General features: G+C 36.2%; 1 protein-coding gene across 1 annotated transcript in view; it reads right to left on the bottom strand.

The window, feature by feature from the left end:
* LOC133446553 (phospholipid-transporting ATPase IH-like) overlaps positions 1 to 16,125 on the bottom strand; it is a 91,812-nt gene that overhangs the window by 36,571 nt on the left and 39,116 nt on the right. Inside the window, exons 7-17 of the mRNA XM_061724600.1 lie at positions 15,974 to 16,077; positions 15,187 to 15,237; positions 13,216 to 13,280; positions 13,051 to 13,132; positions 11,987 to 12,137; positions 10,070 to 10,267; positions 8,517 to 8,690; positions 6,631 to 6,797; positions 4,801 to 4,872; positions 1,044 to 1,117; positions 852 to 955 (exon numbers count right to left, since the gene is read on the bottom strand). Of these exons, the coding sequence (XP_061580584.1) occupies positions 852 to 955; positions 1,044 to 1,117; positions 4,801 to 4,872; positions 6,631 to 6,797; positions 8,517 to 8,690; positions 10,070 to 10,267; positions 11,987 to 12,137; positions 13,051 to 13,132; positions 13,216 to 13,280; positions 15,187 to 15,237; positions 15,974 to 16,077 (1,242 nt within the window). The remainder of the gene's footprint in view (positions 1 to 851; positions 956 to 1,043; positions 1,118 to 4,800; positions 4,873 to 6,630; positions 6,798 to 8,516; positions 8,691 to 10,069; positions 10,268 to 11,986; positions 12,138 to 13,050; positions 13,133 to 13,215; positions 13,281 to 15,186; positions 15,238 to 15,973; positions 16,078 to 16,125) is intronic.

The following is a 16,125-nucleotide window of genomic DNA, read 5'->3' as shown; positions in this document are numbered from 1 at the left end:
CCAGTTTGTACATTTTTGGTTCCTTTCCTCGAGTCTTAAGTCCTCCTTCCTTAGAAGAACGAGGAGACAGGAGTCCAAGTCTCATCACAAAGCATCATTAATGAAACAAAGAGCAGATTTTTTATTTCAAATATCTTTGTGATGACTTGCTTCTTCATTTTAGATCAAAGTGTGACGTGATAACAGACGCAGAACAGACTGAAAAGACAACGCTGCACGAGTGCGGAGTCATACCAGTCGTTTAGGAGATTAAAGCCGTCAATATTGACTGATCCTGTTTTTAATTTTATTTTTTAACACGTGTTGTATACTGAGGTTTCCTGCCTTAAAGGTCCAGAAAGGAAAACCCATGAATAAGGGCTGTGCGATTAATCGATTTTAAATCTAAATCGGATTTATTAATCAAGACGATGTTAAAAAAAGGAAAATCAGAAAATCGATTTTCCTTTTTTTGCAGCTGGCTGCATTACAGACAGAGCTCGTCTAGTCATCTTTGTTTGGTCAAGAAAATTGTAAATGTTGTCAGTTTACTAAACTCAAGGAGGATTTACAGTATCAATTGCACTTCATTCCCAATAGGGAAATTTGTTTGCTATTTTTCTTTAAAAATAAAGATAAAATATTTGAAACAATTTATTCCATTGTCTTTTGTAGTTTTACCAAAAAAATCGAAATCGAAATCGAAAATCGGGTTTTCAGAGAAAAAAATTATTTTTGTCCAAAATCGCCCAGCCCTACCATGAATGAATGAATGAATGAATGAATGAATGAATGAATGAATGAATGAATGAATGAATGAATGAATGTGATTCCAGCGTATCCTCAGACCTCGTCTGAGCCGGTTTACTTACGACAGCGTTCTGCTCCACCCGCGCCTTCACCTGCTCCACCTTTCCAGACACGACTCGGGGAAAAATGGACGAGTCGGCACCTTTACAGAACAGCAGGTACTCTCCTGAGAACAACCCACACACAGAAACACACACGTCAAATCAGCTGCCAGCCTCCCGTCATGAGTGATAGGAGCTCTAAAACCATCTTACCTGAACCCGACTTGACTATGACGCTCATTCTTCTTCTGACCGAGTCGAAGTTCAGCACGTGGAGCAGCTCAAACCTGAGGAGGAGAGGACGTCACACGCCTGTTCAGGTCTTCATTTATCCATTCATCTGCTTTACAAACCACCAAATTCCATTCATTTAACTCTCTACTATAGGTTAATCTTCCCTCATCTTAATTACTGCAACATTGTTTGGGCTTCGACACATTCAACATATATTAATAAATTATTGACAATTCAAAAAAGGTTTCTCAGAATGATATCACATGCAAACAGATATGAGCCATCTGCCCCCATTAAATATTCATTATTATCCGTCAATAAAATTAACATTTTTCAAACATGTTTATTTATGTTCAAATTTAAAAATTATACTGTATACAAGATCTTCCTTCTTCTTTTCATAATTTCTTTTGTGTTAATTCCGATATTCATTCTTTTGCCACAAGGCACAAAGTTGATTTTAATTTACCGTTTTGTAGAACATGTAAACATCAATTTTTCAATCTTTCAGAGGCCCCACTTGTGGAATCCACTCAATAAATCTCTTAAATCATCACCATCCTTGCCAATATTCAAAAAACATTTAAAGAATTACATTTTCTTTTGTGTTTTTTGTTTTTTTTTACTCCCCCTTGTGTAGCTTTTGTTTTGTTTTTTATTCATATTGGGAAAGGATTCTATATAAGCCACCGGGCTTCTTCCTTTCCTTGCATATTATTTCAATGTTTTTACATTTATTGTTCAATTTGTCTTATATTGCTAAATAAATAAACTGAAACTAAACTAAACCCTGACATAATCATCGGGAGATCAATGAGAGGAAAATAACAATTTTTTAGACCAAAATTTCAAAACGGCAGGTTATTTAGATTCTTCTGCTTTAGTAGATAAACAGTATGTTGTGGCTTCTCTTTCAAACTTTTGTGAGCCGCTACTGAGCGGGTCAACACAGTCTTTTACAGGAATTTAATAATAGTGTACCACTTCAGCAGATTATACTGTTACAAGAAGTATCTATAAAAAGACAAAAAGTATCTTAGTATCATTTCTGCGATCTGCCCTTTGCGGTCACAAAACTGTCCCATTTCCCACTCTCACTCTCTTCCCTTCAGCTGCAGGTTCATTAATCACTAATCAAATCACTGCAGAAGCTCTGACATCAGAAAGGAGGGGCACGAAGACAAAAATTATTCCTTCTGAACTTATCTGTCCATAATACATACAACACAAACAACACCATGCCCCCAAAAACCAATATATACACCTTCTTTCAAATAAAGAATTAAGTAAATAAAGTATATGTAGACTAACCAAGATTAATTTTGGCCTCAACAAACCGGCCCCTAATTGTAGATGCTAAAGCAGCACAATTACTGACACACATTCAAAAAAGGGCCAAAAAGAAACAGACTCAGGCAGGGTTCTCATACGTTATCAATACACAAACATCAAATATCAATCTCACAAATTCAGAAGTATTTCATAGTCCATAACAGTTCATGATTCCTGGTCCATACGAATATATGCTTAGAGTTTCAATATGTATGTGGGATGTATGAGTTCAGGCGGGGGTATATACAGGACTGTCTCACAAAATTAGAATATTGTGATAAAGTCCTCTTTTCTGTAATGCAATTAAAAAAACAAAAATCTCATACATTCTGGATTCATTACAAATCAACTGAAATATTGCAAGCCTTTTATTATTTTGATATTGCTGATTATGGTTTACAGTTTAAGATTAAGATTCCCAGAATATTCTAAATTTTTGAGATAGGATATTTGAGTTTTCTTAAGCTGTAAGCCATGATCAGCTATATTAAAATAATAAAAGACTTGCAATATTTCAGTTGATTTGTAATGAATCCAGAATGTATGACATTTTTGTTTTTGTAATTGCATTACAGAAAATCACAATATTCTAATTTTCTGAGACAGTCCTGTATAGTCTGCATGTATTTGTGTATGTGGTGTTGGAGGGCCAGAGGTTTCCAGCACATAGCCCTAAGAAATCAGAAATCAATCTGCTGCTTCCAGGAGTAAGCAGAGCTTGTCAATGGGTCTCTGTAAAACACTGTTCTTGGTTCTTGGATAAATTTGTTTCAAGTCCATGACTTAACTTCTGTAACGGCTACTTCTGACCACCGTACCCACCCACCCACCCACACACACACACACACAGCTCCCCTGCTTCCTTAAAATAGCCCTGTATTGACAGGCGGCCGCTGAGCGTGATGGAGAGCCACGGGGAACGAGGGGCGCTGACGTAAACACATGGATCAAAGCAGCAGGAGCTTTTTATAAAACCCCAGGAAATCTTACTGACATCAGTTTTTTGTTTTAACCAAGACCAAGACCAGTTAAGCTCCAGACCAAACAGAAACCTAGTAATGTCCTGATCCTGCGTGATTGTAGAACATCATCTTGGTTCAGCTAGTTTTCATATGAGCTTGTATTCAACTGCAGCTCAATAACACAGAGAAGTGGATGATGATGTTGAACTCACTATAAATGTTTCCATCCATCAGTGTTATAAATGTATATATAGATATATATATATATAGATATCTTTTGTTTTTTGTATATAAATTAAATTCATTTTGATTATAATGAGTTTAGAGGGTAGGATTTAATACGTTTTTACTTCTTCCTACTCCTTTTCGAGCATGTTAATTATGATGGATGCATGTTTTTATTCATATTTTTGTTTTTTTTGTTTTCTTATTTACATGTATTTATTATTGATTATTATTGTTTTGTTTTGTATTCACTACTGTTTCATGTTCGAAATAAAATTTCAATTCAATTCAATTACACCCAGTACTGGAGTTGAGGGGGGATGAGGGGGGATTGCATCCCCCCCTTGAAATAAAAACGGTCCAAATCATCCCCCCTGTAAAACTGCCATCCCCCCTTTCCATCCCTTATGTCATTTCATCAATGAATGTGGTTTTACTGCTATTTCAACATTTAGAGTCATCACCAGAAAAATAACACCAGAAAAATAACTTATTTGACAATTTTCACCTGTTTCAAGTACATTTTCACTTGAAATAAGTAGGAAAATCTGCCAGTGGGACAAGATTTATCTTCTCATTACAATCAAAAAAATCTTGTTCCACTGGCAGATTTTTCTAGTTATTTTAAGTGAAAATCTACTTGAAACAGGTGAAAATTGTTGTTTTTTTCCAGTGATGAGTCTTGTTTTAAATGTAATGAGATTTTTTTGACTAAAAATTAGACATTTTAACTAGAAATAAGACAAATATTCTTGTTAAGATTTTGAGTTTTTGCAGTGATCCATTTTACTTATCCTGTGAAGGACAGAGTCATATTGATAAGTTCAGAAAACTGTTTTTTATTGTTGTGTTTTGATGTATTTGATGTAAGCCCAGCGGATATTTAAAGCTTACAGAAGGCTGCATTTAACTGCTGCTATGTCATTCCTGCAGTATTTCTGCATGTGTTTTGGTCAGTGCTATTATTTGTAATATATTATATTATTTGTAATCTGCACAAATTATCTGTCCCCATATGATCAAATCCACCATCCCCCCTGATTTTTTTTTACAACTCGAGTACTGATTACACCGTATATCAGCATCACTGAAATGGACCTGATGCTTAATCAATCACAATGATATGCAAATATTATTCATATATTTATTCAAACAAGGCCGTGAATCCTGATTCATCTCCCGTTGTGGAAACACAAAAGACACTTTAACAGACCGACCTTTCAATCTCGTCGTCCTTGTTGAGGATCTCCATGTGGTTGTCTTTCAGCCTCAGGTACGTGTAGCCCAGTCTGACCGGGGAAAGGAGGAAAAACACGAGTTAACGCCGCAAAGATGAGTCACTTCTGACAGAGCTGAGCAGGAATTGATCTAAAAACATGGATAAGCCCCCCACACATCTGTAAAATCAATGCACCAGAGGGATGAAACACATGTTTAGTGCTGCACTCCGCAAGACTGAGAATAGCAGCGGATATTCGGAGGGATATGGATTTAAGGAAGGGTGGAAGGGCTATAACAGTCTGGGAGGTCCAGTTGGATTTTAAAGCTTTAACGGAATGAGTACGAGCGGAGGAATTATTATACGTGTCCTCCCGAGGTCTGGAAGCGTGAAGTTAACTAGAGTTCTTACAAACACCAGGAAACTGGACCATATTACACCGGTCATGAAATCACTACACTGGCTTCCAGAGTTTAAAATCTTACTGCTGGCCTACAAAGACTGAACTGTTTAATTAAATACTTACCTGCTGTACTGCCCTTACTTTTTAACAACTTGTGCTTTTTATTATTTTACCTCTTTTCTTATCATTTTAATTTCATTTTATTTGTTATTTAAGCATACTCTTAAATTAAATATTATTTTACCTCTATTCTTATCATTTTATTTATTATTTAAGCGTACTCTTAAGTTAAATATTATTTAACCTCTTTTCTTATCATTTTATTTCATTGTATTTGTTATTTAAGCGTACTCTTAAATTAAATATTATTTGACCTTTTCTCATCATTTTATTTCATTTTATTTGTTATTTAAGCGTACTCCTAAATTAAATATTATCTTACCTATCTTCTCATCATTTTATTTCATTTTATTTGTTATTTAAGCGTACTCTTAAATGAAATATTATTTGACCTATTTACTTATCATTTTATTTGTTATTTAAGCATACTCTTAAATTAAATATTATTTGACCCTTTTTTCTTATCATTTTATTTAATTTTATTTGTTATTTAAGCGTACTCTTAAATTAAATATTATTTTACCTCTTTTCTTATCATTTTATTTAATTTTATTTTTTATTTAAGCGTACTCTTAAATTAAATATTATTTGACCTCTTTTCTTATCATTTTATTAATTTCATTTTATTTGTTATTTAAGCGTACTCTTAAATTAAATATTATTTTACCTATTTTCTTTTCATTTTATTTAATTTTTTAAGCATACTCTTAAATTAAATATTATTTTACCTCTTTTCTCATCATTTTATTTCATTTTATTTGTTATTTAAGCGTACTCTTAAATGAAATATTATTTGACCTCTTTTCTTATCATTTTTTTTGTTATTTAAGCGTACTCTTAAATTAAATATTATTTGACTGCTTTTCTTATCATTTTATTTCATTTTATTTGTTATTTAAGCGTACTCTTATATTAAATATTATTTGACCTCTTTTCTTATCATTTTATTTCATTTTAATTGTTATTTAAGCGTACTCTTAAATTAAATATTATTTGACCTCTTTTCTTATCATTGTATTTCATTTTATTTGTTATTTAAGCGTACTCTTAAATTTAATATTATTTTACCTCTTTTCTTATCATTTTATTTCATTTTCTTTGTTATTTACTGTTTAATTGTGTCTTGCTGCTTTTAATGTTGATGTAAAGCACTTTGAATTATCTTCTGTTGAATTGTGCTATACAAATAAACTTGCCTTGCCTTAACTAGATCACAGCATCAGGACCAACCCTTTTACGTTTTACTGGAAGTACGAAATGCTCTCGATTGCTCGGCCTTATGGGAGGTCATCTAAAAACGTTTACCGTTTCATCCCTTCCACCAAAGCCACCTCATCCGGCGACGAGGAGATGTAGAAGGAGGTGGGCCGGCCCTGGTGGATGCCCCTCTTGATGCCGTCCACCGTCTCCTCCTCCTTCACCTGCACCGTGTGGCACAGGCACAGCGCCCGGAAAAACAGGTCCTCGTATTCCTGCAAACGCACACACACACACACACACACACACACACACACACACACACACACACGCTTTACTCAGGTGGAAACGGGTCCAAAGACGCGTCGTAGGAACTAACAAGCGAAACAAAGCCTCCCATTTCCTGCTGATTCTTCTGCAGAATTGATTTTGTGTATTTGTGGTCGTTTCTCAGCGAACTTTACAATAAAACGAGGCGCCGGTTCTGCACATCCCCGCCTTGGCGGGGGCCGCTCCTGCTGACTCAGCGAGATTTCTTTTATTAAAGCTAAACTAATCTCCGTTGCTCCGACCATTAAAGCAAGGCTCATCTCTTCTCTGGGCACCTGAGGACATTTTCTCCCCGTGTAAGACTAATAAAAAGACTTTAAAAGAAGATCTTCTCCTGGAATGGATGTAGGACACATCCTACGGTGCTGCATTCACTTGGAAAAAAAATAAAAAAGCTCAGTTTTCTCTATAATTTTCTATTTTTTGTGGTACTTTTGCCCAGACTGTTTTTCTGTGTCATTATTTTCAGTTTTTATAGGTATTTTTTTTAAACCCTGTCTTTCAGCTCTGACTAATGTGTTGGCCTTTGGAACTCCTGCCTTGTGGTCAGTGTTGGGACTAACGCGTTATTTAGTAACGCGTTACAGTAACGCCGTTAGTTTTGCGGTAACTAATACTCTAACGCATTACTTTTTAAATTCAGTAACGCAATTACCGTTACCAAACGGTGCGTTACCCCTTTATTTCTGGCTACAGTGAAGCTTTTTTTCCCCACACGCGGAGACCAGAGGAAATGTAGTGTGTGTGTGTGTGTGCTTTCAAAAACATGACGGTCATGGCGAGCCAAGAGAAGGTGAGTTTCGCAACGTGGAGATATTATCATTACAGTAATCCCTGGTTTTTCACAGGGGTTACGTTCCAAAAAGAACCTGTGATAAGTGAAATTCTTTTTACAATTATAGAAGGCTTCAAATTGCAGAGATCAGCACCGCCTCGCACGTATTCCACTGCTCTTCTGAGCCGCTGCATCCTGACTCTGTAGCGTCTTTTTCTCCTAAAGCCGCGGTGCAGGAGTGTTTTTTCCAGAGAAGAAAATAGTTATGGGTCGTTGTCTTCGCTCTTTTTCCATTCTGGGCAAAAAGATTCTTCTAAACCGACATGCCACCATGGATTATATCTGAGACTGTAATGAACGATTCATCAAAGGCTCCCGTTCTTGAGCTGCTGCTGAAGCTCATTGGCCGTTCTCAGCTTGTTGCTAAGAGACCAACGTTATTGATACAGGAAGTGAAGAAGTGGGGAGACTGTTTAGCCAATCAGAATGCAGAACACAAGGCACAATGCAAATCCATACAGCACCTGCTGAAATGAAGGCTAGAGGGGCTTTAAATGGGAGCATAAAATAATGTTTCTATTTAAAGTAACTAAAAAGTTACTTTTCATAGTAACGCATTACTTTTTGGTCTAAGTAACTGAGTTACTAACTGAGTTACTTTTTAATGAAGTAACTAATAACGGTAACTAGTTACTATTTTTCAGTAACTCCTCATGGTCTCCTGCATCCGGGTCCTACTCCAACCACATCCTGACATCTTATCTGAAACGGTGCTGGACCTGTGACCTCATGTGATGAGGTCACAGGTCCAGCTGAAAGGGGGCGTGGCCACTGCATTAATGACCGTAGTAGTAGTAGTAGTAATGACAGTAGTAGTACTTGTACTCACCCTCCGGTACCCCCCCGGCGAGGAGTCGATCATGTCGATGCTGGAGGCGGCGCTGAGGATCTGCCCGTTGCAGATGGCGTGAGGGATGTAGACGTTTCCGTCCACGCAGCACTCGATGAACTCCATGTTGTTCTCCGTCAGGGTGCCGGTCTTATCCGTGAACACGTACTCCACCTGGTGGGAGGGGTGTGTTGATTTAGTTTTATTTAGCACATACAATAAAAAATAACATCACACAAATAAGTGCAGTTAAAAGAACTTTTGCAGTTCATTTGCGTTCATTGTTGTGTCTAAAAATGATGTGCAGTGCCCACCCAATCAGAAACGGTACAGATATTTTGTGATTTTTTTTTTATATATATATAAAAAATAAAATTATAAAAAAATAAAGGATCCCATAACCTTTGATCGGGTGGGCAGGACGCACATTTGGGTGGACACAGCCCACCCCTGCCCCAAAACCGGCTTCGAGTTCCAGTACAGAGAGGTCCGACGGGAGGATTATGAACGTATAGTGTGAACAGACGGGTCGCGCATCCAAGCATCGGGTCGTACAGTTTGAGACCATAAATTGTGGGCTCTGAACTTTTGAACTCCGCGATCTAGTCGTGCAGTGTGAGATGGGGCAGTCTCAAACTATATCTATATAAAATATCGCACAGTGTATGCCCAGCTTAAGGTAAGGTAACTTTATTGATACCCGAAGGTAGATTTGTTTGCAGGTAAAAAGTAGAAACTTACAACAATACACCATACAGTTCAGTGACAGTGACACGGCCTCACAGTAGGGATGGGCGGTATGGACCAAATAATTTATCACGATAATGTATCACGATAATTTCTGGCATTTATCCCGATAACGATAAAAATGACGATAAAAGAAATACCAATTCAACTCCACCTTTGTAACTATAAATCTATCACCACATTCAGTCTTTGGAGCCAAAACACTGCTCTAAAAGATACTAAATACTACTAAACTACACCAATTACATTAAATTAATAAAAAACAATTAAATTAGTCCACCTGTACTGCAAAACTGTAATGACTCCTCGCTCTCAGATCCGACATGTTTGTTACACAAACACGTATCAACGGGAATTTATTTTTCTTTCTTTCTTTCTTTCTTTCTTTCTTTCTTTCTTTCTTTCTTTCTTTCTTTCTTTCTTTCTTTCTTTCTTTCTTTCTTTCTTTCTTTCTTTCTTTCTTTCTTTCTTTCTTTCAGGCTCATATCTTCCTTCCTCCCTCCCTCCCTCCCTCCCTCCCTTCCTTCCTTCCTTCATTCCTTCACGTACGTTGTGCGTCAATTTAACCACAGAACCATAAATCATCTTTACACAAAAACGTCATCAACAAGAATTTATCATTTTTACCGCGAGATGACAAATTCTTACCGTGGGGAATTTTTTTGACGGTATACCGTGAATGGTAAAATATGGCCCGGCCCATTCCTACCTCACAGTATTCCACAAAAGACAGTTTTCTGTCTATAATGGTCCCTAGATATTAATACTTTGTGGTTGTCAGCGCGGCAGCAGCGGCGGCCCCGTACCTGTCCCAGCTCCTCGTTCAGGTCCGACGTGTTCACCTGCGCTCCCTCGCCCAGCTCCTCGTCGAACATCTCCTCGTCCCAGGTGATGAAGTAGGAGCCCAGGAACTTCTGCATCTCCACGGTGACGTACATGGACACCGGGATGATGTAGTTGAACAGAACCATGAAGGCCAGGAAGTCGGTGAAGGCTCGGATCAGCTTCAGAAGGGAGGAGGGAGGAGGAAGCAACAAGCGTGAGCTGTGAGGAAACGTCATCGCTGCATTGGCTCCCTGTGCGCTTCAGGACCGATTTTAAGGTTCTTTTACTAGTTTTTAAGTGTTTTAATGGTCTTGGGCCTCACGGTGAACCTCAGGGCTGCAGAGAATGTTGATGTTTTTAAAAAGAGGCTCAAGACCCATCTTTTTAATCAGGCTTTTAACTGACTCATTTAACTCTTGAGAATTTTTTATGCTCACCCCTATTTTTATTTTTATTTGATCTTACTACTCTGTTTTATATTAATCTTTAGTTTAGTCTGTTATATTATCTCATTCTTTTATCTCAATGTTACGGAAGAGTATTAGGGCCATACAGGAGAAAAATAAAAATAATATTTTAGAGGAGGAAGACTTTTTTTTTCATTATGCACTTCGAGAAAAAAGTCGAAATTTCGTGAATAAAGTTGAAATGTTGACAAAAAAGTCGAAATGTCGAGAATAATGTTGAAGTACAATTCCGAGAAAAAAGTCGAAATGTTGAGAAAAAAGGCCAAACTTTTTCTTGAAACTTGAAACATTTCGACTTTTTTCTCGACATTTCGACTTTTTTCTCGAAGTGCACAATAAAAGAAAAACTTCCCCCTCAAATATTTTTTCTCTCTTCCGTACTTCAGGCTTTTAACTGACTCATTTAACTCTTTATAATTTTCTATGCTCACCCCTATTTTTATTGGATCTTACTACTCTGTTTTATATTGATCTTTAGTTTAGTTTATCCTGTTTTATTATCTCATTGTTTTATCTCAATGTTATATTTAAATGTTTTTGGTCTATTTTATACATTCTATTGTTTTATTCTCCCAGTTTCTAATATCTTGCTTTTTAGACCTACAATTAGGATTTTATGGTATACTTTTATACTTTTTTAGTGTTTATTTTACGGAACCGTATTGCATTAACTTGAGAAAAAAAAATCTGCTCTGTTTTTCTGAATTAAGCAGATACCTCACAACTTGCAAGAAGCTGTCATTCACTTGAGAGCTTGATTTCATGGAAGTAACATGTTCCGCCTGTCCAGTTATACCATCTATATAACTTAAAGACAAGAGTATCTCCCAATGTTTCAAACCAAAAGCAAAAGCAACCAAAAAATTGATTAAATTAATTAATACATTTTTTTTTCATTAAAACTTTTCTCGGAATTCTGAGATAATGAACTCGTTAATTCAGAAAAACAGAGCATATTTTTTTTTTTTATTAAAACTTTTCTCGGAATTCTGAAATAAATATCTCATTAATTCAGAAAAACAGAGAATTATTTTTTTTCATTAAAACTTTTCTCGGAATTCTCAGATAATTATCTCGTTAATTCAGAAAAAAAGAGCAGTTTTTTTTTCTTAAGTGAATGCAATACGCTTCCGTAGTATTGCACTGCACATTTATTAATGGGTAATACCATGCTGGTAAGAACCTAAAGCATATATATGTGCATTTTTGATATTAAAAATATATGATATATTATTAAATATGTCACATATATTTATTTTACTAATATATATACATATATATACATACATATCCTTTTTCCGTAGTATTTTAACTTCATTAATAAGTTCCATGTTTGTGTATTGTTTTATGTAAAGCACTTTGTGTTGCATTTTTATGCCTGAAAAGCGCTATACAAATAAAGTTAGATTGTGCGTGGCGGTGCAGACGCACCACGGGCCGCTGGCGCTCCGCCTCGGTGCGGTGGTTGTACCAGGGCTCGTCCCGGCCGGGCGACCACTGCCACGCGTACTTCAGCACCGTGTTGATCACCGCCTTGCTGATCAGGATGCACAAGTACACGACGAGGAAGGCGTTCATGGACCTGCGGGGAGAAACGGAGGAGAGAGGCGTCAGCGTCAGGGACCGACTCCACATCCCTGATGAAATAATGCACTGCCTGAAAACATTCAAAAAATGTTTCAAGATAAAGAAGAAGAATATCATCTAAGAGGAAAACTACATTTTAAACAACCTTGTGTACGTACTGCTCTTAAAAGCATGTGCATGTCAGTCTGTGGGGTAACTTTGTGGAATGGTCTTGATGATGAAATCAAACGAAGCACTAACTCTATACAGTTTAAAAACACATACAGGAAAACAATTCTTGAAAAATATAAAAATAAGGACCTCTAAAGAACTCAATTTACCTTCTGTATGTATTTCTTTTATTATTATTCTGTTCCTTACGTGATAAATCATATACGATACATTATTAATTGTTTGTGTGTATTTATTTATTATATATATATATATATATATATATATATATATATATATATATATATATATATATATATATATATATATATATATATATATAAATATATATATTTATTTTATATATTATATATATAAAATAAATAAAATAATACAAATATAAAAATATAAAATAATATAATATATATACAATACATATTATTTTATATATTATATTGATATTTATTTATAAATTCATATTTATATATATTATTTATTTATATTTATTTATATTTTATTTATTTTTGTTATTATTTTGACTTTTCTTTCTTTTCTTATTTTATTTTAATTGTTATATTTTCTATGGCATATATGATATGATATTGTGAGGAAGGGACAGGACTAAATAAGCGTTCTGCTTCCTCCTGTTCCCTCTCCAACACATTATTTTGCTGTTGTTCTTTAATTCTGGATGAGACTGTTAAATTGTTTTGCTTTTTTTTCATATTTTGATTGCTTTTAATTTGATGGTGATTTACTTTTCCACGGCAGAGCGCTTCTGGGACTTGGACTGATAGTTCAGGGCCATCTTGGTCTCCATGCCGGTGTAGACGGCGACCGCTGAGGGAGAGAAGACGCAGAGTTACACAGACAAACCAGGACCCGGAGAGGTTTCCACGGCGACCGCCTCCTCGTCACTCTACCGTAGATGTGCTGCGTGTTCTTCAACGTGGCTCCTCTCAGGAGCAGGTTCTCCGCTCCCAGTGTCCTGCAGAGGGGAAGGAAATCAGGAGGAGGTGGTTAGTATTTGTATTTATTTATTTATTTATTTATTTGACAGGGACAATTAGGCATGTGTTGAAAAAAATCGATTTTCCAACTCTAAATCGATTCTCATATGAATTCCTAAAAATCGATTCATATGTCTAAAGATCGATTTTTTTTCATCATTACATTACAACTTTTGTTTTTTTTTCCGTTTATGCCCAAAAAAGGAATGTTTTGTTGGACACGAGAATAACTTGTGCCATGTTTTTGCCTTTAAATATGTTTAAAGGTATGAAAACATTAACATTTTCAGTTATAATTGCATAAATTGTTTATATTTCATTACTTTATATACTGTCTTGTGGTTACATTTGCATAAAATGCTAAAAACCAAATTCTCAAAAATTTTAAACTGAAAAAGACCAAAAATGGAACAAATAAAAACGGAATGTGGGAAAAAATAAAACCGATTTCATACGTCTCTTTTCGCTGCCCTGGATCTGTTTGATAATTCTGCCCCACAAATGTTTCTGAAAGCAGTTCTATCAGCATTCTGGGAGCTGATTGGTCCTTACAGCATCATTAGCTGCCAATACTTGCTGTTGAATCTCAATATAATACTAGTATATTAATACTAATATTAATAGCTTGCAGCTGATGTGATGCATGTAGAGTTTATAGCTAGTGCTAATTCTCTTCCACAACATTGCAGTACAATATGAAATTCATATACATCAATTAAAAAGACCATACAATTCAATAATACAATAATGCAATATTGCATTTACATGATATAAAACCTTCCCTCACCCACTCTCCCACACAAATATACACACTATTTACAGATGAGTACAGTTTAGATTTTTCTTTAACCTGGTTTTAGTTTTGGTGATGAACATGTTAAACTCTGAGATGGATTTAATTTCTAATGGCAGTGAGTTCTAGAGTTCTAAGTTCTAAGTAGTCCAGAAAGGTCGTCACTTTTTAACTAAAAACACATAATAATGTGTGTTCAGTGGTAGTCTAGTGGCCACAGAGGGGGACTTTGGTCTGGAGGAACCAGGTTTAAGCCCCAGAATGGCAACCAAGATGAACCACGCCCTTGAGCAAGGCCTTAACCATAATTACTCCCTGTGTGTTTGTTCTCTCACATGTAAGTCGCTTCAGATAAAAGCGTCTGCTAGATGACAGTAGTAGTAATAATAATAGTGTCACGATGAGGTTTTGTTGAGGACCCAAACGCAGGAGAGCAGGAGGCAGGAGTTCAACCAAAAGCAGGATTTATTCGTAAAGACAAAAACCAAAAAACGCTGCTGAGCAGGATCAAAAAAGGCAGACCAAAAACCAGAACTCAAAACAGGATCAGACTTGACATGCCACATGGAGGAAGGAAACAGTACGGACCAGCAGAGAGTAGGGGAAAGACAAGACTAGATATACACAGGGGTTAACGAGACACGGGTGCAGACGATCAGGGCAGATGGGAAACAGGAGACAGAACTGAAACTCAAACTGGGGGAAATTTCAAACCCTGACAACTAGTATTAGTAGTAATGGTACTAGTAGTAGTAGTAGCAGTAGCGTATTTTCCTGACTATAAGTCGCTCCGGAGTACAAGTCGCACCAGCCATAAAATGCATAATAAAGAAGGAAAAAACATATATAAGTCCCATTTTTGGGGGAAATTTATTTTATAGAATCCAACACCAAGAATAGACATGTCATCTTGAAAGGCAATAATGTGTTAATAATTTCACACATAAGTCACATAAGTCGCATCCCAGGTCAAACTATGAAAAAAACGTAACTTATAGTCCAGAAAATACGGTAATAGTAGTAGTAGCTGTAGCAGTAGTGGTAGTAATAATAATACTAGTAGTAGTAGTTTAGGAGAGGCACACACCCACCTCACTGCTGGCTCGTCTTTGTCCTTGTAAATGTTGACGCGTCCCACGAATCTGAGAGAGAAGCCACAGAGGAATCAATGAAGACGTGCAGGGGTGGGAGAGATGGGGGGATGGCATCCCCCCCTGAATTTAAAAACGGTCAAAATCATCCCCCTGTAAAACTGCCATCCCCCCTTTCCATCCCTTATGTCATTTCATCAATAAATGTGGTTTTACTGCTATTTCAACATTTAGATTCATCAACAGAAAAATAACACCAGAAAAATTACTTATTTGACAATTTTCACCTGTTTCAAGTAAATTTTCACTTGAAATACCGGTAAGTAGAAAAATCTGCCAGTGGGACAGTTTATCTTCTTATTACAAGCAAAAAAATCTTGTTCCACTGGCAGATTTTTCTATTTATTTCAAGTGAAAATCTACTTGAAACAGGTGAAAATTGTTGTTTTTTCCAGTGATGAGTCTTGTTTTAAGTGTAATGAGATTTTTTTACTAAAATGAGACATTTTAACTAGAAATAAGACAAATATTCTTGTTAGGATTTTGAGTATTTGCAGTGATCCATGTTACTTATCCTGTGAAGGACAGAGTCATATTGATAAGTTCAGAAAAGTGTTTTTTATTGTTGTGTTTTGATGTATTTGATGTAAGCCCAGTGGATATTTAAAGCTTACAGAAGGCTGCATTTAACTGCTGCTATGTCATTCCTGCAGTATTTCTGCAGGTGTTTTGGTCACTGCTATCATTTGTAATATATTATATTATTTGTAATATAATTTCCACTCACTTGTAGAGGTCCGGCTGTGGTTGTTCACATTCAATGGTGGCGTGCAGAGATCCCACCTCCTGCTCCGTCCTGAAGGCCATGGTGTCGGGGATGGCGTAGTAGGTCTGAGGGGGGGGGAAACGGAGGAAATGTCACCAACACAGCCAGTGTGG

The sequence above is a fragment of the Cololabis saira genome, chromosome 6, assembly GCF_033807715.1.
Source record: "Cololabis saira isolate AMF1-May2022 chromosome 6, fColSai1.1, whole genome shotgun sequence".
Taxonomy (NCBI): domain Eukaryota; kingdom Metazoa; phylum Chordata; class Actinopteri; order Beloniformes; family Belonidae; genus Cololabis; species Cololabis saira.
Note: the sequence above shows the minus strand (reverse complement) of the source record. Positions and strands in the feature narration are given on the sequence as shown.